The 25213-nt window shown below is 43.8% G+C and overlaps 1 protein-coding gene across 5 annotated transcripts in view; it reads right to left on the bottom strand.

Annotated features, from left to right (window-relative positions):
- Positions 1-25213, bottom strand: part of CARD11 (caspase recruitment domain family member 11) — a 75331-nt gene that overhangs the window by 37085 nt on the left and 13033 nt on the right. For 2 of the 5 annotated variants that reach the window (XM_029058143.2, XM_029058149.2), the window contains exons 2-3: positions 1326-1538; positions 806-943 (exon numbers count right to left, since the gene is read on the bottom strand). In XM_029058143.2, coding sequence (XP_028913976.1) covers positions 806-943; positions 1326-1538 — 351 coding nt within the window. Of the gene's footprint in view, positions 1-805; positions 944-1325; positions 1539-2680; positions 2788-2840; positions 2952-17999; positions 18069-25213 lie in introns of those variants that run through there. The other 3 variants (XM_029058147.2, XM_039911085.1, XM_029058148.2) reach the window with 3 other exon arrangements.

Raw genomic sequence — 25213 nt, 5'->3', positions numbered from 1 at the left:
GTTTATTCTTCAGATGCATTTCCCTCCCCGCAGGGTCAACTCCACAAATCACACTTCCAAAACAGAGGCAGAGGGAGCGTACTTTGACTACATTCCTCCAATGATGTGACATGGGTGACATTTCCCACATGAATTATTGTGATTTTTACCTAAAGACACCTCATCATTCAGAAGAGGATGCTTTACATCCTAACCTATTTCAGCGCTACTCTGCCCTCCTCTACATACTCTAATCCCCACCCTCATCTCCCAGTTATTTTCAACAAGTCTGAAAGTGGGTTGGCAGGTAGAGGAAAGGAGGCTGGGATACATTTCCTAGAGTTGAGTCATCTCTTCACCATCAGTCTGGCACCATTCTCAGGTGGCATTTGACCATATCCTCAAGTTAGCATTTTCTCTTCTCAGAGGAGAAGGAGAGCAGTAACAGCCTCCTGTCAATTTCTGAATTGACCATGTTATCTGCAGGCAGATCACTTGGTATGAAGATGTGCTACCCTTGGAAGCCTCACGCCCTTGTGAACACTCCCCTGAAGCTGTAAATATTCCCTTTATGCCCATCAAGTTCCGGGACCAAGACCAGCCAAGCAGTGTACGCAGCTCTAAAACGGTCACTTTTCTATATTAAAAATGTAAATTACATATTCATCTGCTATAAGCTTGTTGTGGGTAGGGAACATGTCACCAACTCTGTTATACTGTACTCTCCCAAGCATTTAGTACAGTGCACACAGTAAGCGCTCAGTAAGTGCAGTTTGACTGACTGATTCTTACCCTAGTCACCTGTCACTGGAACAATAATACTCACCCACAATGGTAGAGAATCTCCGGGTGGGCTCCTTCCCTGTCACCAGCTTGTAGAGTTCTGGGTAGTAAAACTCCAAGCTCTCCAAGAAGACCACATAGCCCCTTTCTCCCTTGGTATGGAGAATATCCAGCAGTCGGCCTGGGGCAACACCAAAACAGCTCAGTGAAGAATGATGCAAAAGGCCCATACATTTCTATGGCCTTTTCCCACTTTCGAATTTTATCACTACGCTTCCCTTTCCTTGATGCTTCACAGCCCATATTTCTTTTTTCCCAGGAGATAGTCAATTCTTCTCTTTCTATCCTTCTAGCCCCAGATGCAACTACCAGTCCCTGTTATAGCTCTTCCTAATCCCTCGCAGTCCAACCTCATCAGCATCTTCCTGCCCAGAGGAGGTCAAATTACCCATAGAAGATACTGGACATCCCCAACCCCTTTCTCGAGAATGACTCCTGGGCTGAAGGAAACACTGCTGCACAGTGTCCCTGCATGACTTTAGGATAAGTGGGAATGGTGTTACCTGCTCGGTTGATCTTGGAGGGCAGCATAGGAGCATTGAGCACCTCATCTTCATCCTGCTCATCGATGACTTTGCATTGCCGCAGATATGGAGTAAGCTTAGCTGGGTTAATGTAGCGGCTCAGCATGTGCCGGTTGCACTCCACATTCTCCCATAGGGCGTCCTCCTCGTCTTTGAGGGTCTCCATGTAGTCGTCCATCTCTGGTTCGCCACCTTCCGTAGAGAACAAACACAAACCCCCACCACAGTAGCCCATGATCATCCATACTACGGCTTTGAGGCATTACAAAGAGAAGCAGCATGGCCGAATGGCTGAAGCTTGGGCCTGGGAATCAGAGGACCTGGGCCCTAATTCTGTCTCCGCCACTTACCTACTGTGTGATTTTGGGCAACTTTTCTGGACCTTAGTTATCTCACCTATAAAATAGGGATTTCAAGGGTGAGCCTCACGTGGGATGTGGACTGTGTAGAACCTGATTAGCTTATATCTACTCCCATCACTTAGTACAGTGCCTGGATATAGTAAGCGCTTAATAAATGCCATTAAAAAAGTCAGAGAAGAACTTGTATTTGACAATTTTCAGAAGTACACCTTGAAAATTATGGTTTTGGAAAGTGAAGGGGCATAGAAACTGCTTTCCGCCCAACTGCTTCAAATAAATGACGTATAGGCCATTGATAATTTTGACTCTTGAGCAAGACCTGGGTGAGTGTTAGAGGGGAGAGAGAAAGAGGGAGAGCGATGGAGAGATCAAGGAGAAAATGGCCAGACTGATGTTTTTTCCCCCAAAGTGTTTGGATGCAGTTTAGCTACTTATGCTGAGCCTCTAAGCCTGCACCTCTCAATATTATTACCTTTGAGGAATATGCAGTGAGTGCATACAGTACAGGATATGGTTCAGGTGGATGCCAACAAGCCAAGGTTGGAAGAGGAATATACCTCATAATAATAATTGTAGGGGTTTAGGGCTTACTATGTGCCAAGCACAGTTCTAAGCACTGGTGTAGATACAACATATGCAGATTAAACACAGCTTCTCTCCTACCTATGGTTCACAGTCCAAGGGGGAGGGAAAACAGGTATTGACCTCATGGGTTCCAGAATATGGAAAATGATGACCTATGAAACTCTAGTGAGACATCTGTTAACATCTGGAGTGGCAGAGAGTGAGGGACATTAGGAAACGATCCTAGCTTGGTAGGGTAGACATCAACCTTCCATCTCCATTGGTCATAATGTTCTCCCTGGTTAGTTTTGACAGCTTTACGCAAGTGGCTTTGGACACATTTTCACAGCTACCTTTTCCCCCCCTCACACATTTCAAGATATCAATAAACCCAGACCACACCATTACCTGGGATCAGTCCAGCAGCCTGTCTCAAACACCGGAAGGCCTCTTCAGTGAAAATAATTTGCAAAAAAATACGACCTATCCATAGCTCCTCTTAAAAGTGTCAGCCTGTAAAGTCACTCTCCAGAATGAGAATTATTCTAAGAAAATGCAGACTAGTTACCTCCTTCTAGACAGGTTGAACCTTAGTGGCCCCAGAATTCCTTTATAGAAGGGCTTCAGGACTGAGGTGAGCCTGAGAGGAGAGGTAGAAAGAAAGAGAACCAGAGATGGAATGAAAAGGTTGGAATTCTTGGTGCGCAACACGCAGCAGTGGTGAATTAATGCTTCCACCTTAATCTCAGAGAATAATCACTCACTTCCCAGTTACCCCAAATCTAATGATCATTGCTCAGCTCTCCAAAGGTCAGTTTGGAGTTACAGTCTGGTGTTTTTCTGAGTTGCACCTTAAGTCACAATAAGACTTGTGCAAAATGGGAGTGGGTAGGGATGAGTGGAACAATTGCTTCAATCTTGATGCTAAATCGGCCTCCGTATTATCCAAAGAATCCAAGGATACTGTAGGGATTCAACTTCCTCAGCCTCCCCTGGTCTCAGAGCAGTCCTACCTCCTGGCAGGAATCCCAGCTTTGGGCTGGGGTGGTCACCAAGGCAGCAATAACTTGGTTGTCAATTCACCATGACATCACAGGTCTGCCCCAGGCCCTGTACCAGCACCAAACTCACTCTGGTCACATTCAACCAATCAATTGATGGCATTTATTGAGGGCTTACTGTATGCAGAGCGCTGTACTTAGTGCTTGGGATCCCTGCCCACAAGGAGCTTACAGTCTAGACAAGGAGATAGATGTTGAAATACATTACAGATGGGGAAATGGCAAGGTATTAAGATAGGTACATAAGTGCTGTGGGGCAGAGGATGGAGTGAATATCAAGTGCTTAAAGGGTACAGATCCAAGCATATAAGTGACACAGAAATAATAACGAGTAGGAGAAATGAGGGCTTGGTCGGGAAGGCCTCTTGAAGGAGATGTGATTTAAAGATGGGGAAAGTTGTGGTCTGGTGTTTATGGTGGAGAAGGATTCCTGGCCAGAGGGAGAACATGGACAAGGAATCAGTGGTGATATAAATGAGATAGTGTCGATTTCTAAATAAGACCTTTACATTGCTTTGGGGATCCAGAAGGCAACCGACCAAAATTCAACAAGCTCAGTGCTTAGAACAGTGCTTGGCACACAGTGCTTAGCAAATACCATCATTATTATTATTATTATTGAGTTACCCACGTGGAATGTAGAGAAACCACTGATTCACTGTAGAAATTTATTTTTAAGGAGAAATTCTTAGCAAGGGGCTTATCTTAGGATGGCCTAAGTATCTACCCTAGTTTGGGATTATTCTGAGTTCCCGGACAGAGTCAGCACCTGGGCACAACTGTGTGCTTGTATGTGCAGGTGTTCCATATGGGTATCTCACAGCTGCTTTTCAAACAAGGTTTTGATAGTCAAAAGCCATTACAAAACGTTCATGCCGTTGCTAAGCTTTCTCAATCATTGCTTTGTGAAGGAGAAACTTCTGCACAAACGTGACAGAAGGGCAGGTAGAACTGAGTGCACAGAAGCCAAGAAGCAAAGAAGAGAACCTCAGCTTTTAGGTGCGGAAGACTCGGATGACTCACTTGACACTCCATCACAGAGTTTTCTCTCAGTTCTGCGGTGAAGTCAGAGTTTTGCAATTACCCAGCAGGATCCAAGCTTCCTCTCAAGCTGATCAGACCTGTGAGGCATTGCTCAAACATTAAGTCTGAAAAGAAAAGTCTCCCTGTGACCAAAATCTTTTCTGTCAAAGCGAAATGATCAAACGTGGAGAGGCCGACAGTCTTCAGACTCCTTCCTTCTACTCCCAACCCACCTAAGCTCTCTCTTGGTCAGAGAAGGGCAGACAAGCAGGCTCCCCCAATGGGGAGGTGGCTAAAGAACTCCCTTCAGATGACACACAGGAAAAAGTCTGCCGTCTCAAGTCACTGGGAGCAGATGCTTTTGGGCCCCTTTACGAGGAAATCCTGAGAAGCCTGAGTGTCAGCACCAAAGATGCCTGGAACGGAGAAAAGGTCAGGCAACTAGCTACCTCCGAGGTTACCCCCTTACTGCCTTGGAAGTTTCTGTGAAAGGTTTTTGCTAAAATTCATCTGGATGGTTAAATGACTTTGACTCTCAGAATGGGGATGTTTTAATCAGTGTCTAATTCATTAGGTCAAAAGCAGTAAACTGTTCCCTTTGGCCCAGAAGAATTCCCTTCACTATGAATTATGTCTTCAGGCCCCAGATTTCCATAGGTTTAGGCAGTAGCACACCATGGCTTACAATCCTTAATTTCCCAGAGGGAGCTTTACTTATGGTGACTGACAGATTTTTCCAGTTCCTCATCAAGACCATCATTCATGCATGGCTACGTCCTTCCCATAGAACTACAGGGTTAGCTGTAGTTGGATGGTACCCAATGGACTTTCCACCTAGGGAGACTGGGAGATCCTGGGAAAGCTTGGGATAGAGGGAAGGGTCCCAGAGCAGCAGCTGAGGGAACCTGACCTGCAACTTCTTAGTGGCTCCCTGACTTCTTCTGACTGTTGACAGGCCTCTGTTGAAGAGGGAGCAGCTTTCAAAGACAATCTTCCCCTGGGGACCCTAGATCTCCCACTGCCAAATCAGTAGCTACCTCAGGATAGTGCAGTTCACTTTTATTTTAATCCCTTATGGCACTAAATCTGCTCTTGTCATCCTGTCAGGCTTTCTTAGTCTTGAGCTGACTCTTGGCCTCTGGGGTGCGGGGTAAGGAGGTCACCGCATCCTTGAATTCCTCCTGAAGTCTTCTACCCACTAGCCATCTCCGTAACCCCAAGCAGGGCTGACAGCAAATGGGTAGGGGTTAGTCTGATTCAGAAATCCTCCAGGATGGAGGGAAAGAGGTGGTCCTGCATATCCTCTACCTATCAGGCAGCAGATAAGCTGAACAGCTCTTAGCCAGTCAAAAGAAAGGAGGAGACCTGCGGAGCACAATATCCCCAAATAACTCGGCAACTGGCATGTTGCCACTTCCAGCCAACCCTCAGCATCAGAACAGTTGAATGAGAATCAGCTGTTGGGCCAAAGCTCACGGGTCCTCCTGACAAGGCCTTTGTGAATGATCCCGCCAACTTTCTGTCAACACTTGGGCTACAATGACCATAAAAGATATCACTTTTCAAACACTTGCTCAGGGATCCAACCCCTGGCTCCTCACATAGGGGTATCTGTGAACAATTCTTCGTAATCCACTCAGACCGCTGCATTTTAGCTGAGAGTCACCTTGCAATGCTATGATGCTTTGGGCTCTATGTTTTCACCCCTCAATCCGGGGAAATAAACTGGGGGATTCGGCAGTGGGAAAAGACTGCATCAGAGAAAACAACCTGGGCATCAGCTGACTGGAAAAGGGAAAGCTGTCTTTGAATTGAGGTTTGCAAGAGACAGTCTCCAAAATGGAGGCAGGACCCATTGGGGTAAAACACTAGTGCAGCAAAGAATTATGTTCCTTGTGGGTAGAGGATGTGCCTATGAAATCTGTTCTGTTTTACTCTTCCAAGTGCTTAATGCAGTGCTCTACACACAATATACACTCAAAAATGTGACTGATTGATTAATCTTTATATGAATGCAGTAGGGAATAGAATGTTAACTGCATATCAGTCTTTTCAGTGTTACTGAAAAGGTTGGATACAATTTTATCATCAGTGATCTCATCTTCACAAACCTGCCAGCTACCTATATAAAAGATATATACATATATATACATACATATATAATAACTATAATTTTCCATACTGTTACAAATGAGTTTTGAGCTTCAATCAATCATCTCCAGCCACTGGGCCTTATTCTGAGATCTGCGATCTCTCACACTGTGCATTTTAATTTTTTACAAATACCCATCTATCAGGACACTTGCTCTTTCCTTTGGACACACATACACGGATGAACACCTCCTAGCCCATATGATCTACAAACTACATTAACCCACGAGTTAGAACTATTTTTTCCCCAATCTTTTTTCTATGCCATTGCTCCTTTCTAGCCAATCCCTCAACCTATAACTCATCCTATAAAATTACACCTACCTGAATTCCATAACCTGACTCAACCCTCACCATCCAATTCACATCCACATCCTCCTTTATCTAGCATCCAAGCCAACTCCCTTGGTTACTTGGTCACGCAGGCCGTTTATAAGCTCTCATTTCACCTGTTAACTATTTACCCTTATGTATTACCTCAATCAGCCCTTGACTTACCTTAGGGACAGTGAAACTCTTAAAGACCATCTAGTTCATGCAGTTCCAGCTGATACCAGCCACAGAAACCACCACTTCAAGGAGATGGAAATCTCTGCCTTATCTTTCTTTTCATGTAAATAGGAAAATGTTTGTAAGCTGTAAGGGGATAAAGACCACAGAATCTGAAGGAATCCAAAGCCGCAGTGGAGGGCACCACATTTATCAGTTACTGAAGTCGAGATGTTGGCTGGCTATTAGATTCTCCTGAGCACGCTTCAAGAGTTTCTGACCAATTAAACACCCTCCTTGCCACTCCGCACCATGAAGCTGGTGAAGAAGTGGGGAGAAAGTGAACCTGTTTCTCTTCCCCCATCTTTCCTGTACTGGATCCCACTGGTCACCTTCTCTGACTATACCTTCCCCTGTCTCCTTATCTTATAACTGCCAGTCATTTGATTGGGATCCTCATGTTTCTACACAAATGCATGAAAAGAGAATATCAGGCAAGCCTCACAACATTTACATTACTGTAGAATAATACCCTTTCTGCCTTTAGACCTCATTTCTCTTACACTGTTGTTCAGAAACCGTTCTCACTCTTAAAAGATTACGAATGACACATTTAAATTCTTCTGAAATGTAAATCCATGCATTGTTTTTGATCTTTACAAGATTTTCTCTTGTCTAGTTCCCAAAATTACTGGTGTAATCTGAGAATTTTGGCAGCTGTGGAGTGCCACTGAAATGTCCTTGCATCAAGAAGTAAAACCTACACTTAGCCTACTTAGATTTTTATGGATGGGATTGGCTAAAAAGATATAGGAATACACCTGGTTGGATAGAGCCAAAAGAGATAAACGTCGGCTGCTGTCTCTTTCAATATTTACAAGCTGATATACTCCACAGAGGCAAGAGCTGGCAGTTCTATAATGATCTTCAGCCAATCCCCTTTCATCTCCCGCTCCCTTCTGCATCACTCTGACTTGCTCCCTTTGCTCTTCCTCCCTCCCTTCCCACAGTAGTTATGTAAATATTTGTAATTTTATTTATTTGTATTGTTGTCTGTCTTTCCCCTCTAGACCATAAGCTCATTGTGTGTAGGGAATGTGATAGTTCATTGTTATACTGTACTCTCCCAAGGGTTTAGAGCAATGCTTTGCATACAGTAACTACTCAACAAGTACAATTGAATGAATGAATGAATGAATGAATAAAAAGGCTGCTATATGTCCAAAGATATTCCAGTCTGGATTATGGTTTATTCAGTGAAAAACATCCTACTCCTCATACCTATGATACTGTCTTGCATCTCACTCTTTCCCCAAAAGGGCATTTTTGAGCAACTTTGACTAGCAAACAAATTCTTTCTCGTCAAACTCCTATCATGGTGACAACAACTCCGGGCTACCCCAGAACAATTTCTCCACACTCTCTCTCTTCACAGCTTCAGGGCCAGTATTTCTTTATGTGCTCATCTCTGGGTCAGAGGGTGTGGGGTGCTGAAGCAATCAAAACAACCTAGTTTTATTATTTCAACAGTTTTGCCTGAGGCAATCCAGTTTGGAGACCTGTGGACCACTGCTACATGAAAATTTAAGAAGCAGTGTGGACTAGTGGAAAGAGCATGGTTCTGAGAAGTCAGGAGGTCATGGGTTCTAATCCCAGCTGCACCACTTGTCTGCTGTGTGGCCTTGGGCAAATCACTTCACTTCTCTGTGCCTCAATTGTAAAATGAGGATTTGAGACTGAGAGCCCCACATGGGATAGGGATGTGTCCAGCTCAATTTGTTTGTATCCACCCCAGCACTTAGTACAGTGCCTGGCACTTAGTAAGCATGTAACAAATACTATTATTATTATTAATAATCAATCTCAAAGCAGGATAAGCAGCAAATCTTCCTAAGAGCCACAAGGAAAAAGAAATGGAGAGATGAAAAAGAGCCCGGCAAGTCAGTTTGAGTCACACCTGAGAATTAGTAGGGCCTTTTATTTTTGGTATTTGTCAAGTGCTTACTATGTGCCAATCAATCAATTGTATTTATTGAGCACTGTATTAAACACTGGGGAGTACACAGTATAACAGATCTGGCAGACATGTTCCTTGCCCACAATGAGCTTAGAGTCTACAGTAGGAGCCAGACATTAATATAAACAAATAAATTATGGACATGTAAATAAGTGCTGTGGCACTGAGGGAGGAGTGAATAAAGGTGCAAATCTAAGTGCAAAGGTGACATTGAAGGGAGTGGATGAAGACCAAATGAGGGCTTACTAAGGGAAGGCCTCTTGGAGATATGCTTTTAATAAGGCTTTGAAGGTGGGGAGAGTGATTGTTGTATATGAAGGGGGAGGGCATTCCAGGCCAGAGGCAGGACGTGGGCAAGAGATGGGTGAAAAGATAGATGAGATCGAGATACAGTGAGTAGTTTGGCATTAGAAGAGAGTGTGGGCTGGGTTGCTGTAGGAAATCAGGAAGGTAAGATAGGAGGGGCAAGGTGATTGAGTGCTTTAAAGTCTATGGTAAGGAGTTTCTGTTGGATGGGTAACCACTGGAAGTTCTTGAGGAGTGGAGAAGCATGAACTGAACGTTTGGTATAAAAATGATCCAGTCAGCAGCATGAAGTATGGACTGGAGTGCGGAGAGACAGGAGGCAGGGAGGTCAGAAAGGAGGCTGTTGCAGGAATCAGGGCGGCATAGGATAAGTGCTTGGATTAACATGATAACAGTTTGGATGGAGAGGAAAGAGTGGCTTTTAATGATGTTGGGAAGGTTGAACCAATAAGATTTGGTAGCAGACAATAAATATGTCATTTTGACAGATGGGCTAAGTGGGCACTGTACTAATTCCTGGGGTAGATACAAACTAATCAGATTGGAAGCTAATCAGATTGGACACAGTCTATGTTCCACAAGGAGCTCACAATCTTTATCCCCATTTTACAGATGAGGTAACTGAGACACAGAGAAGCTAAGTGATATGTCCAAGGTCACACAGCAGACAAGTAGAGGAGCCAGGATTAGAACCCACGATCATCTGACACCCAGTGCTCCGTCCACTAGGCCATGCTGCTTCTCAATTCAGAGGGAATGCTGCCTGGAATTAAGGGAATCATTGAGCTCCAACAGCTCTGGCACTTCCAGAGGCTCCCTCTGGTGAGGGGGTTTGGGTTTGTAGAGAGAAGACTGTGACAGTCATCAAGTCCTCCAACATGATTGGGTCAACAAGGGAAATTAAAGGAAGTTATCTTTCTTTCTCTTGCTTGAGAAGATCACTGTTATTAAGGAAGTCATTCAGAAAACAATCCATCAATCGATTGTAATTATTGAGCACTTACTGTCTGCAGAGCACTGAACTCAATGCTTTGGAAAGCACAATACTTGGTAGGAGTTTACAGTCTATAGGGGGAGACAGATATTAAAATAGACTGAGGATAGTGGAACTAGCAAAGTGGAAGAATGTTTATGTAAGTACTGTGGGGCTGGGAGGAGTATCAGAATGCTTAAGGGCTACATAGCCATGTGTAGAGTTGATGTGGAGAGGAGGACAGACAGAAGAAATTAAGGAGAAGCAGCACATGGACTAATGGATAGATTATGGGCCTGGGAGTCAAAAGGACTTGGGTTCTAATCTCAGCTCTGCCACTTGTCTGCTGTGTGACCTTGGGCAAGTCACTTAACCTCTCTGGACCTGCTACCTTAACTGTAAAATAGGGATTAAAAGTGTGAGCCCCATGTGGGACATGGATTATGTCCAACCCAATTTGCTTGTATCCACCCCAGTACTTAGTAAAGTGCCTGCCACATAGTAGGCACCAAGCAAATAGCATTTTTTTTTTAAGGGCTCAGTCTGTGAAGCTTGGAGATATGATTATAGGAGGGTTTGAAGGTGGGAAGAGAGGTAGTCTGCCAGATATGAAGGGTGGGGTGGGGGGGATTTCCAGGCCTGAGGGAGAATGAGGGCAAAGGGTCAGTGTCAGGATAGATGAGAGCGAGGTACAGAGGTAATCAGCAAAAAGAACTGGGAATTTCACTTGCTTCTTTCCAGCTTAGCTTGCTTTCTCATGAATAACACAGGGGTTGTGGGTCCTGAAGGTCCAGAATTTAGATCTTTGATGAAAAGTGGGTAAAGGTCTGAATGAAGGGGCAATAGTTACCAATCTGGTATGGGAATGATAAGAGGGAGCAAGGATGGGGGAAGGGTGAGAGAACAAGAAAGAAATGGCAGAAAGGGAAGCCAACATAAAGCCAGCCCATCAACAGAGTTCACTGAGGATTGCAGACAATTTAGAATGGAAGGGGTGGTAGGGAACTGTAAAGAATCTGTCTGATGGAGGTACTTCTTGCTCTTAAGGATCTCACTGTCTGAAATTTAAGGAAGGCAGCCAGGAAAAATGGGACAAAGGAGAGCCAGGGAAGGTTGAAAGGAAATCAGGCTAGGAAGGAGTGTTTAGCCATGAAACACAGAAAGAGGTAGGTAATTCAAGTGATAGGAAGGATGAGAACAGAAGGGAAATGGAAAGGGAAGGGGGACAGAGAAGTCTGGAATTACAGCCTAACCCTTCCTATTCATTAGAGGTGAGTATTAATTCCGGGAATGCAAATTAGAGTTCTAGCATAATCATTCACCAAGAGAATTTAATGCAGTTCACCTAGGGTCAGTCTAACCACCACAAATGAAGTTATCTCTCTGGCCCAGCAGGTTCTCCACAACATTGCAGGCATTCTTTGAGCACTTAGAAGCGCAGGGACACGTAAATCAAATAGCAACATCTTCTGTTGCTGTTCATAAAATGTTCTGCTAATACACTTAGAATTGATGTGATGGTCAATTTAAAATGCACTGCTAGGTTGGGGACCATCCATTTTATTCAGTATGGAGGAAATGAGTAAATGCAGAAACACTTTAAAGCTGTTCCTAGGGGTTTGAAAACAAATCTACCATAGAGTCTAAACACCTGGAAGATTAATATCTGGATAATGTGAAAATGTAGATTTTTTTTTCCTTATACAGAAATGAGGACTTCCCTTCTCTGCCCCAGCTCACTACCTCTTCCTCACCTATTTCAAGGTACAGCTGTAAATGAAAGAAATTAGAAGAAATTAGCTGGGAACTGGATAGAAACATAGGCACTGGCTCTTTTTGAGGCTGTTCCAGCTGTCCTTTCCAAAAATTTCTTAAGACTTCCAGACAACAACAGACAAGGAGATGGGCAAGTGTGGGGAGGTTATTTTGGAACTTGCGATTCAGTCAAGGAAAAAGTCTTCCTCAGTTCCCCCCACGGATGTTCACGGGTTCAGAACAGTTCCATTTGTGCCATATTTGTCAAATGGTTAGGTTTAGTCCCTTTATGCTCCAAACACCACTCCTCCCATTTTTATTCTTAGAACTCCACTGATTAAGGTTAATTTTGAAAACATAAAGCTTAATTTTGAAAATGAAAAGCTTTCCCGCTTTCACTATTGCAGGTAAAAATAGGATCATTTCAGAATGTCCCATTTAAAATCCAATTCCCCTTTCCTCACTGCCATCTGGCTTAATGGCCTAGACGATGGGTTCAAGTTAACATTAAAACTGAATGAGAGATGGACTTTGCCACCTTTCACCTCTGAGGTCTCAGGAAAAAAGCATGCTGTTGCTGGCTGTATTTGGTAAACAACCTGAGTTCTAACCTGTTGTATTCTCTTTTTCAGACTGCAGTTTCCAAACATGCTTAATGAGCCTCTTTCAGATTCTTGAACTACAGGAATTCAAAGTTCTTGTCGGGTCATTACAAAGCCCAGAAATTGGCTTCCCCAACTAGATGACCTTAACAAGGTAAATTCCTGGAGAGCCAAAATCACATGTGTCTTGTAGACTCTGAATGATGTCTATCACCCACTGGGCACTCAGTCAGTATTAAAGGATGATGAGCACGATGACTCACTAGTAAAACCCACAAGAGACTCATTGCCAACAGAGGCAGATTCTGTTGCTAAACAAAGAGCCAGCCAGAAAAATCCTCCTCCTCCACAAAAGATTCAATCATCGTGCCTGTGTTGTCTGCTCCTCTCTCTAGATGCAGCCCAGCCCTGGCAGTACTTTACTGAGGGAAAACATATCATGAAAACTGTGGCTTGGGAAAACAGCTGGACAAGGAACCCTCTGAGTGAATACGGGCAGGGCAGAGCAGGATTATGAAAGGTTTCTTCCCCCTCCTACTCATTTTCTTCATTTGAAAAACCAATGCACATTGCACAGACAGAACCCTCACTAATCCTGATCACTCATGGGCTCATTATCGACTTTGTTGATTATCCAGGCTTTATGCTTTCCTTTTTTCTCCCTTCCTTAGACTAGCTTTTTTTTTTCATTTCACTACTTACACCACTCCCTCCTTCCCCCCAAAGAGGAGACATGCAAAGCAACTTTAAAGCAGTCTATTTGGCTATTCTTTAGCAGCTGTGGTTTAATGGTTAAAAGAGTTTCATGAAGAAGGTTGTGAGTCTTATGACTAAATTGAGGTTTGGACTCTCAATGGAATTCAAAGAATGTTCTCCCCAAGCCTATTAGCATAGAGAATCAAGAGCAAGTTCTAATCATCCTTTCCAAATCAGAAAACAGAGTGGCTCGGTAAGACCTAGGCCACGCTCCTTCCACTCGCTAACATTTTAAACCAAACTGAGAGAAGCTGGAATCAACCACTGTGCTTGAGAAGGAAGATGGAAGTGAGCAGGGCCTTAACGAATATGCCCATCTATCTTCCTCTGAAGAATTCTAGTCATGGAAGCCTGCCCTTGTCAGCCCATCTCTTCTTCCCCTCATCCCACCCTTTTCCAGCCCTCTGGTTCTTCCTCCAGTGCCTCAACCAAAAGGCAGATCCTTTCATTTTACAGCTGAGTGATAGGCAAATATCTTCTACCATCTCCCTAGTCTGACTATGAAACTGATGATGGTTAAGCATTAATGTTTTTATTACACAGGCTTACCATTTCTTGAGGTCAGGTCGGGGTTGGGGGTGTGTGGGGGGTGTGGGGTGTGTGTGTGTGTGTGTGTGTGTTGGGAAGTGCATCTGGAGCCCTTCAGGCATTTACGGTTTTCATGGAAAGTCTGGACCCAGAAAAAGAAAAGGAGAGAAGCACATATACACAGAGGAAGGAAAGAATTAGGGATGGGAGGCAGGGAGAAAACTGAAGATAGAAGAAAAAGGAGGGAATTTGTGAAAAGAAATGAAGAGAAGGACAATGAGGAGGGAATAGACACAAAAGGGGGTCAAAATGTAGCAAAGATGGGAGGATGGAAAAAAGGGAGCTCTGAATCTCACCTTGTTGTCCTTGAAACAGAAATGTGGACTACTATTTTACAAGTTTTACTTAGCATTTGAATAATACCTTTTTTCCAAAGGGGTCACGTTAGTTCTGAGATTGCAAACTAAGCCACTGGCACTTGTGATTTAATAATTTATCACAGGAGGTTAGTGCACCCGTTTAAGAGGATTTGAAAAGTAGAGAGCTTGATGCTTAAGAAATGCAATCCCCACACATCCTTGTAAAGTAAGGATGACCAAGGGGATAATGTAATGAAACATTTCAAAATACGTGAACATTCCTTCCAGACATGACATCTCCCTTTTTAATTATGTGTTATAAAAACAAAGATCTTGTAATAACTACCAGGTGCTATTAAATACAAGAAAACATTACAGTTTCACTGGGTATAATTTCCACCTAAATTATTGCGATGGAAAGAGGAAGAGCCAAGAAGACTGAATCATTATGGTACTGATGCATGTTTTGGCTTTGGAGACCTGGTTTCCAAAGTCTTTTTCCCCAGGTAAAAAGATTTTAGGACTCCTGTATTTTACAGACACCAAATATTCAATGAATATCACTGAAGGGTTGATTTAATTAGCACAATAATTAACACCCTCCATCACCAATCCAACATCCTTAACAGGATACCTTACACATTACTAGAAAGCATTTGCAAATGGACAGTAAGGTCCTTGTGGCCAGGGATCACATCTACCTGCAATATTATAGTGTGATAACAATAATCATAGTATTTGCTCAACATTTACTGTGTGCCAAGCACTGTACTAAGAGCTGGAGTAGATACAAGATGATCAGGTTGGATACAGTCCCTGTCTTACATGAGGCTCACATTCTAAGTGGGAGGGAGAACTGGTATTAAATCCCCATTTTACAGATGAGGAAATTGAGGCACAGAGAAGTTGTGACTTTTACAAGATCACACAGCAGGCAAGTGGCAAAGCTGGGATTAGAACCCAGGTCTTGGACTTCTTGGTCTATGCTCCTTCTGCTAGGGCTACTTGTACTTTTCCAAATGCTTAATAAAGTGCTGAACACTAAACACTCAGTAAAAACCACTGATTGATCGATTTTCATTCTTGCAAATTTGGAATAAATGACGTTTAATATTACACCACACACTCTTTGTGTTTAAAGATGACCCAGCTGACAGTGAGATTCCTTACAGGTGTGTATGATTGAGAGACAATCTCTTCCACACCATATTTAGGAATATAGATGGGGAAGCCAAGCCTCACGAACTGGGGAGCAACTAACCAAAGACTTAAAATGGCTGAGAACTGCAGATCAAAAGCCCTTTGAGGGCAGGAATTGTGTCTATCAATTCTATTGTAGCGTGATCTCCCAAGTGCTTATTATAGTGTTCTGTGCATAGTAAGGACTTGAAAAATACTATCGCTTGATTTCCTTACCTCCAGTGGTGATCAAGCTTCCTAGTGGGTGGGGAGTGGTGGAGAGTAGATATTTCTGGATGAGAGGAAGAATGTAGGCAGAGAGCAGGTGTTTCCCTGTGGAATGGTGAGAGATTATGGCAAAATGAGATACCTGGTGAGGGGATGGAGGTGTGTGTTGCTTCGTGGCCTGACCCAGTGCAGTCCATGGACAAGGTGGTGAAATAGTAATAATGCATATGTGCATGAGCTACACAGGAACGTGAGGAAGTGCTATATGGTACACAAGACATAAATGACCCCCAACTAACAGCATGGATGGGCTATGTCAATCCCCTATCCATCTTAATATTTTATGTACATCTCCCCCATTGGAAAGTAAGCTTCTTGTGGGAAGGGTTTGCATCCATCGCTTCTTCGTGTGGTACTTTTCCAAGAACACAGTACAGTTCATTGTACCCATGGGGCTTTTAAAATATATTACTACCTTTCATTCATTCATTCATTCATTCATTCATTCATTCATTCGTATTTATTGAGTGCTTACTGTGTGCAAAGCACTGTACTAAGTGCTTGGGAGAGTACAGTGTACCTTTCCAACATATTCACTCACAGGGAGGGGTAGGATCTCATCAAGAGCATCACTTTTCAATATGAAGGAAAGATATATATATGCATATGTGTATATCTTTCCTTTATTCATGTATATGCATATATATGTAAAAATAAACATATATTTATGGCCGATGAGTCCTTTTCTGGCCACTTGCCATTAGGAGTGAGTATTGCATCCAAGCAAAACTTATATTCCAGCACTGAGATCTGGAAAGAGTTAGTGGAGAATTTAAGATTTGTATTTATGGTACTTTACTGAAATACAGAATTTATGTTTACTTCGACTTTTCCCCTTCTACAGTGTATGTGTCCTTTGATATATATGAGACCTCTCACTTTCTGATCCTCTTAGAGGCTGCAGGTATTTTCCCCCCTTTCTCTGGTCAAATCAATCACTGGTATTTATTGAGCAGTTATTCTGAGGAGAGCACTGTGTTAAGTGCTCAGGTAAATACAATAGACTAAGTAGATACAATTCCTCCTTTGGCTTTTGTATCACCTCTTTCTTATCCCTCCCTTATTAAAATAGACTTCTTTACTGCCATTTTGTACCCCTCTCCATTCATAATCAGAGTTCTCTCTTCAGTCCCAGTTTTACTCTCCTCCATCTCTACTTTCTGTCTCTGGATTTCTCTGTCTTTTTTCCCACTTGGTCCTAGTCTTCTCTACTTGTTTTCTCACTTCTGTTCTTGTCCCTCCTGATTCAACCCTCTCTTTTGCCTTTGTCTCCTGTTCTTGCCCCTCTTTTCAGTTGGCTCTCTACTGTCTCTCCTCATTCTGGCTTTTCTCTCTGTTCAGCTTCCCTTCCTCCTACCCCTCCCTTACATGCTCTCCCTCAGGGTTCATTCCTGAATGTGCAGAGTAAGGGCTGCATGTGCATTTATGGGATTGATATTAAAGGTTATAATTACATGAGAAAATAACTACAAACTAACTTTAAAAAAGTATTCAGAGGATAGAAATCAGTTCACATTGATGTCTGTTTTACCCTCTAGACTGTAAGCTTGTTGTGGGCAGGGAACGTGTCCATCAACTCTATTATACTGCGTTCTCTCACATGCTTAGTACAGCATTATGCACACAGTAAGTGCACAATAAATGCCATTCATTGATTAACTAGGTAAAACACTAAAAATACCTTGCCCTAATAACGTTGTGTTCATCATTTAATGGATCAGCCATTGTTTGCTATGTGACCTCAGGCAAGTCACTTAACTTCTCTGGGCCTCAGTTCCTCATCTAAAGACTGTGAGCCCTACATGAGACAGGGATATTGTCCAACCTGACTATCATGTATCTACCCCAGCACTTAGAACAGTGCCTGGCACCTAACAAATACCATAATGATTAATTATTATTTTTATTTTTAGACACTGGCAGAGTGTAAAATGCTTCAGCCTTTCAGAACTTGGGGAAAGGCCCTGTCTGAGTTTGGCTCCAGGAGTGCTGTCTGAATTCAGAAAGGAACGCCAGGTGTTTCTTCTTTTTCCTAAGCACTTAGTACATTGCTTTGCATAACAGTAAGCGCTCAATAAATATGACAATGAATGAATGGAAAGACCACAGTCACTCAGGAGCCCAGACAAGTGCTGAGACCGGGCTCATCAAGAGCAGGCCTCAGCTCTGTTGCTGTGACTAATGGCAGCTTGTGCCTTTCTTGAGGAAGAAGTTGAAACTCCCAGCTTTCAAACTCTTACTTTGAGAAGGGCAAGTCTCCTGGAATCGCTGCCTTTCCTGTTCCACGCCCGGTCCTTAGCCATCAACATCTAAAATTAAATAGGAAGAAACTTGATGGGGCCTGGGCATGAACTATAAACAGATTCCAACTCTACCAAAAAAGGGAAGGGATTCATTTCTAACAGCAGAGTAAGGCTTAGCTCATGTAGGCAATATAGATTTCAGAATTAAGAAACTGGCTGGTAGAAAGAGACGCGGGTGGGCCGGAATGAATCGTGTTGTAGGGCTAAATCTGTGCCTCTCAGCTCCCCTCTCCCATCTCCTTTTGCTCACTACTTGGCCCCCTGAAGATGCTGCTACCAGAGGCCCGCATGGTCTCTCCCGGAAGCCAGGTCTCACCACCCCCTACTCACAGATGCAAATTCTATATATAGCAGGCACAGAAATGGTGGGGTCTGTCAAACTTCCCCTTTTCCTTTTGAGCAGAGACTGTGGGTGACTTTCAAACGCCACTCATCTAGAGGGTAGGAGGGGGCGGTTGAATGGAAGAGGAAGTGTTCTCTTGTTGACAAGTCAGGTGCTACTGAGAGACCAAGTCTCTGTTGGTTGTGCATGGGGGAGGGGAGTGGGGAGGTGAGGAAGGGGGTGAAGGAGAGAAGGAAGAGGGAGAGGTGTTGCTTGAAAACAGCTCCCTAGCTAGCTCCTCCCTTCCTGCAGTGATACTACACTGGGGGCTCTGGTTTTGCTCTGTGTACAGCACAGGAAATAGTATTTTGGTTTGCACACCAACAAATAGATTGGCAGCGGTGTGTGGAGGGGGCAGATGAGGGAACTGAGGCACAGAGAAGTTTACGTGGCAGGGCTGGGATTAGAACCCAGATCCTCTGATTCCCAGGCCCATGTTCTTTCCACTAGGCCACAGTGCCTCCTTGGTCTTTAGGAAAAGACCAGTCCAGCTCAGAAGATTCAGTTTCCGCCTCATTAATTTCCATAGCTTCAGATTGGTGCCACTCTCTTTCCTGTGTAGGTTGATTGAGATCTCCTGAATTAGAGTTGAGAAGGGGCAATTGCTGACCAGGATGACTGAATGCTGGCATAAGCTGTCAGGAAAGGTGGTGGAATCTCCATCCCTGGGAATCTTTCTGAACCAGATACCTATCGGCCTGGGCTAGTGTGTGTGGGAGTCCTATCTGGGGGCATTTCCTCTTAAAGTCCCTTCCTGTTCTTAGTATTTTTGGATGCAGCATTGGAGGAGGCCAGAATAAAATGGGAAAAAATGAGGATGGATCACCCTCTCTTCTTCCCCTAAGGGTGTTGGGAGACATAAATTGGGTTCATTCAAGGAACAGTGGGAAAAATCCAGTAACAAAGACCCTAAAGGATGAAATTCTTAATACGGTGCCCTCAAGGTCATGGCTGAACGGCTACTTCAGAGACGCCCCCCCCCCCCCCACCCAACTCCCGGCCCCTCCCCGAGAGACTGCAGCAGTAACTACCTTAAATATGAAAAGGAAGCGGTATCAGAGAGCTTCCTGCATGCAAACCCAACTGAAGGATTAATTTGAGTCTTGTGGGTGATGAATGCTTCTTCTGGTGTGATAAAAAAGAACCAAGTCCTGCCAAGGACACTCTTGAGTGTGGTAGTGCTAATTTGTCGGGAAGCCTGGGGACTGCTTGACACTGGAACTAAAAATAAGCCCTTTTCTGGACAGAGCAGCCAGCTGTTCGAGGGCTGGGCACTTATTTTGCTTTCCGAATGCTTGAAAAATCAATAAGGAGGTGGAAAGAGAGCTGAGAAGGTTCCTTCCCTTGGGCAATCCCTTTCTGCAATGGGGTCGGGTGTTTTTGCTGATGCCCAGAAGTTAATACAGCCACAGAAACTACCTAGGACTTGAAATTAAACATTCTCCATGCCGTTATTTGTTCTATTCATCTTCCTCTTGAAACTGGGTAAGTTGAAACTTTGTGGGTGCTTTGCTGCTGACTCAGCTGCCTGAGCCCAAACTCATAAAAATCTATTTAAAAAAGGTCCAATGATTTTATTTTCTGATCATAAATATGAAATTTAATTAGCAGTTTGCTGCTAACGAACTCACCATGGAAGATCAGGCTTAAGATGTGAGTAGAAGAACAGAACTTTAAGCAACCATTCTGTCACAGCCCATTAAACTGCTGTTCCCAACTCCCTTATGATGTCTCCCCAAGACCCCCAAAAGGCGACAATTTTCAAACCTCTAGCATTGGCCTGAAGCAGTGTAGAAATAACCCAATCTGGGGAGAGAAAGGAAAAAAGCAGTTCTAGTCATGCAGGTAATTAATATTCCGCTCCTCTCCCAAGTCCCAAGAAGAGCAGCATGACCTAATGGGTAGAACACATGCCTGGGAGTCTGGGTTCTAATCCCAGCTCCTGAGAAGCAGTGTGGTGCAGTGGAAAGAGCACGGGCTTTGGAGTCAGGGCTCATGAGTTCGAATCCCAGCTCTGCCACTTGTCAGCTGTGTGACTGTGGGCAAGTCACTTAACTTCTCTGTGCCTCAGTTCCCTCATCTGTAAAATGGGGATGAAGACTGTGAGCCCCACGTGGGACAACCTGATTCCCCTGTGTTTACCCCAGCGCTTAGAACAGTGCTCTGCACATAGTAAGCACTTAACAAATACCAACATTCACTAGTCTGCTATGTGACCTTGGACAAGTGACTTGCCTTCTCTGGGACTCAGTCACCTCATCTGAGGTCCAGAGAAGGGGCCTCAAATCCCCTAAAATGGGGATTAAGACTGTGAGCCCCATGTGGGACATGGACTGTGTTCAACTTGATTGACTTGTATCTATCCCAGAGCTTAGCACAGTACCTGGTATGCACTTAACAAATACCCAAAACAAAAAAAGTCAGGATTTTGCACACACACTGCAAAATGCACCTACACGCTGGGTCTCTGGAGTGGGTAACTGGTTTCTGTCATTCTCAAGGTACCAGTTTTCTTTGACCTATAAAAACAACTCCCATCGGAAACTTTCCAGAGGCGGTAAATAGAAAGAACCAAAGGGAATCCTTTCGAGGAAAACTGATAGGAGATTCAGATAGCTATGCTCCCACACTAAACAAAATTAACAAGGTTATATAGCACTTATGGTGGACATTAGCTTGGGGAGGAGTATTATTTGGCATTATACCTTTTGATTTGCATTTGTATTTTGTCATATTCTTTCAGGGGCACAATTGTCAGAGGAAATGAAAGCATTTATCCATTCATCCATGTTCATGCCTGTTCATGTCTCCCCAGATATATAAGCATGCAAGTGCATATCCTCATACTCTGCCATTTCCACTATGTGCAATTAATTTTAATATGTCTCCCCCACTAGACTGTAAGCCCTTCGAGGGCAGAGATCATGTCTTCCTACTGTTGAATTTACTCCCCCAAGTGCTTAGTGCGGGACTCTGCGCACAATAAGCACTAAAATAGCAATGACTGATTGAATAGTGAGAAAAGGCATTGGAAATTTTCAAGAATAAATGCAGGAACAGCTCCGATTCCTACTGATTGATTCTATAGCACAATTTTTTAAATTCAGTTTGCAGTCGGGGCACACAGCATTATATTCTTAAAATGACATTTGTGGCTGAAGGTAATACGGCATTTGAGGTGCGTGTTTTTTGAAAAAATGAAAACATATTGAAATTCCACAGGCTCCTCTGCTCAGGCTTCTGAGCTGTTGGAAGCATTGGCTTGTGTTCCTCTGTCTTCTTAAGGCTGTGTGAGTAATTCTCTGGGTTTTTCTGCTTGGATTCCTGTGCAGCAGAAGGTCTTGCTTATGTGTACTAGGTTGTAAAATCCCTGAGGGCAGAGATTATGACACCACCTCTGTTAAACTACTCTCCCAAATCCTTAATACAGTTTGCTGCACACAGAAAGTACTCAAACACCACTGATTGATTGTGACTGCTTAGAGAAGCAGGATGGCCTAGTGGAAAGAGCCCGGGGCTGGCAGTCAGAGTACCTGGGTTCTAATCCCGGCTCTGACATTCTTCTGCTGTGTGACCTTGGACAAATCACTTATTTCTCTGTGTCTCAGTTCCCTCAGCTGCAAAATGGGGATTCAAAACCTGTTCTCTTTCCTACTTATATTGTGAGCCCCATGTGGGAGCTGATTATCTTGTATCTACCCCAGCGTTTAGTACAGTGCTTGACACACAGGAAGTACTTTAGTAGCACCACAATTATTATTATTATGTACATGCTTGTTTACCCAGCAGTGAGAATCCTGAATCACTGAAGTCACTGCTGTGCCACTGAGCAGGGTAGTCATTCACCAACACCCCATCTACCATGCCCCACCATAACCTTGCAGAAATTTACTTGTCTATAATTTTGCTTTCTTTTTTATTACAATATAACCATACTTTTGCACAACCCATACTTTACAAAGGTTAGAATAACTGAAATAAATATTCCTAACTACTAAATTACCTCACCTTGGACAAGTAAAAATTTTATTGACTTATGTCACCTGGGCAGATGGCCGTCCATTAGACTGCTCCAAAAGGAGTTGGGGGAATACTGAAGATCTGGGTGAGGGAGGGAGAAAAGTGAAGCTTTGAAATCCTCTCTCTGCACTGGACTTTTAATAATAATAATAATAATAATAGTAACACTGTGTTATTTATATGGTTACTATGTGCCAAACACCGTACTAAGCACTGGGGTGGATACAAGCAAACTGGGTTGGACACAGTCCCTGTCCCATATAATAATGTTGGTATTTATTAAGCTCTTACTATGTGCCAAGCACTGTTCTAAGCACTGGGGTAGACACAGGGGAATCAGGTTGTCCCACGTGGGGCTCACGGTGTTAATCCCCATTTTACAGATGAGGTAACTGAGGCACCGAGAAGTTAAGTGACTTGCCCAAAGTCACACAGCTGACAAGTGGCTGAGCCGGGATTCAAACCCATGACCTCTGACTCCAAAGCCCGGGCTCTTTCCACTGAGCCACGCTGCTTCTCCCAGTCTCAATCCCCATTTTAAAGATGAAGTAACTGAAGCACAGAGAAGTGAAGTGACTTGCCCAAGGCTACACAGCAGACAAATGGCAGAATGAACCAATTCTCACCTGAGTCTACACAAGAATCCCTAACTGGCATAAATGTGTGTATTGGTGGGGGAATTGAGGGGAAGGAATGTATTTTCCTCTTCCCCAGTACCCAGAGTACAACATCTTTTAGCCCAGTGCGGCTTCTGAGGATGCTCAGTTCCACTTGCTATGGGCCGCACCTGTTTCAAACGAGGGGAGGAATGGACAAGGGGAGGTTGTTCCCCCCCATATCTCTGCGGGTCAACTGCTATGCCCTGGGACCCCTCAGATAGCTCCGCCACTTGTCTGTGTGACCTTGGGCAAATCATTTCACTTCTCTGTGCCTCAGTTATTTCATCTGTAAAATGGGGATTAAGACTGTGAGCCCTCTGTGGGACATGGACTGTGCCCAACCTAATTAGCTCATATTTACCTCAGCACTTAGTACAGTGTCTGGCACATAGTAAGCACTTAACAAAGACAGTTAAACAATGGGCGAGTTGGATTCAACTACAGACCTGAAATATATGTAAATACATATATTTATACATATATTAATGCAACAGGGATATCAAAATATGTTACAGGTATTCAGAGTGAGTTTCCAACTGAGGTTGGAGCAGGGGTATTTTTACCAGTGGTGGTAACAGTTGATAGGGAGTAGATGGGGAAGCAGCACGGCTCAGTGGAAAAGAGCCCGGGCTTCGGAGCCAGAGGTCATGGGTTCGACTCCCGGCTCTGCCACTTGTCAGCTGTGTGACTGTGGGCAAGTCACTTCACTTCTCTGTGCCCCAGTTCCCTCATCTGTAAAATGGGGATTAACTGTGAGCCTCACGTGGGACAACCTGATTACCCTGTATCTCCCCCAGCGCTTAGAACAGTGCTCTGCACATAGTAAGCGCTTAACAAATACCAACATTATTATTAGTTGATAGAAATCTATTGGATGACTTCCAGTTCTCTGTTTCAATTCCGCTGCCTCTGAGAGGAAGTAGTCCTTATCTCAGGGTACAAACACAGGGCACTTTATCTTGGTCTTGGAGCAATCTTGCAGAAGAAGCCCAGGCTCTGATGAATGATCGGATGCCACTCTCCAGGCAGGACCTGCAAGTACAGAGCTCCTGGCATGGATGAGAAACATGGCGAACATTCACAGGATGGGTTTTGCTCTTAAAAACCCAAATTGTTTTTGGAAATAAGTAGCTGTGAATGAAGTACAGAGCAGCAGCAGCACAGTTGGCCTGGGGGTCAGAGGAGATCATCAGGTAAGGCAGGTCCAGAGAGTAGGGTGAGGGAGGATGCAAGTTGCTGGCATCTGGATCGCATTCTGAAGACAGAAAAATGTACTCCTGGGTAGTGATGATGGGGCAGCGGGTCCTCCGGAATACTGTTTGAGTCAACCTCCCTAAGAGTCCTCTCAAAGAAGTGATGAAAGACTTTCTCAGAATCAAGATGCCAAAGCCCGGTTTCCCAAAGGAGTATGAAAAGAAATTCCCCTGAAAAGTCATGGGTCCCATCTATGACATCTCCCTCATCCACTTCTACTTCCCTCAGCCTCCCCCGATTCCCCAACTAGAGGTCTGCTTCAGAGCCCCCCAAATCTGGGCTCCTCTTTCCTTTCAACCTGAACCTTCATACTCAGTGCTTTCCAGGTATGGATCTGAATCTCTCTTGGGAGGAGAGAAGAAGAGAAGTGGAAAGTGGAAGCACACATCAGGAATAACAAGAACAGAGTTAACATAGATAAAGGTGACTTTTTGGGTTTCAGTGATTAATTTGCGGCTTTTTACATGCTAATGTTTTCCTGCCGTCTGCTGGTAATAAATAACCAATATGCCTTAATACCTAGTTATTATTCATCCCTTTTTGATGTTTGGATTTTGATTCTTTGCCGCAGCTCAATCACATTGAATTTCTCTAACCAGGACAGCTCCATTAAGACTGCTCTCCAAGGACATCCTCGCAGCGTGGATGACAGTAATGGATAACAGGTGACATGAAAGAATGGAAAACCGCAACACAAAATATTAGCAGCCATGGGGAAAATGAGGGGAAACTATAATATAAAACACCCACGAAACTACATTTAAGTAACGTTAAGGTTGTGACACAAACCAATAAAACCAGGAAATTCACAGTTAAAGCTGACACACCATTCTTAA

The sequence above is a fragment of the Ornithorhynchus anatinus genome, chromosome 2 (assembly GCF_004115215.2).
Source record: "Ornithorhynchus anatinus isolate Pmale09 chromosome 2, mOrnAna1.pri.v4, whole genome shotgun sequence".
Lineage (NCBI taxonomy): Eukaryota > Metazoa > Chordata > Mammalia > Monotremata > Ornithorhynchidae > Ornithorhynchus > Ornithorhynchus anatinus.
Note: the sequence above shows the minus strand (reverse complement) of the source record. Positions and strands in the feature narration are given on the sequence as shown.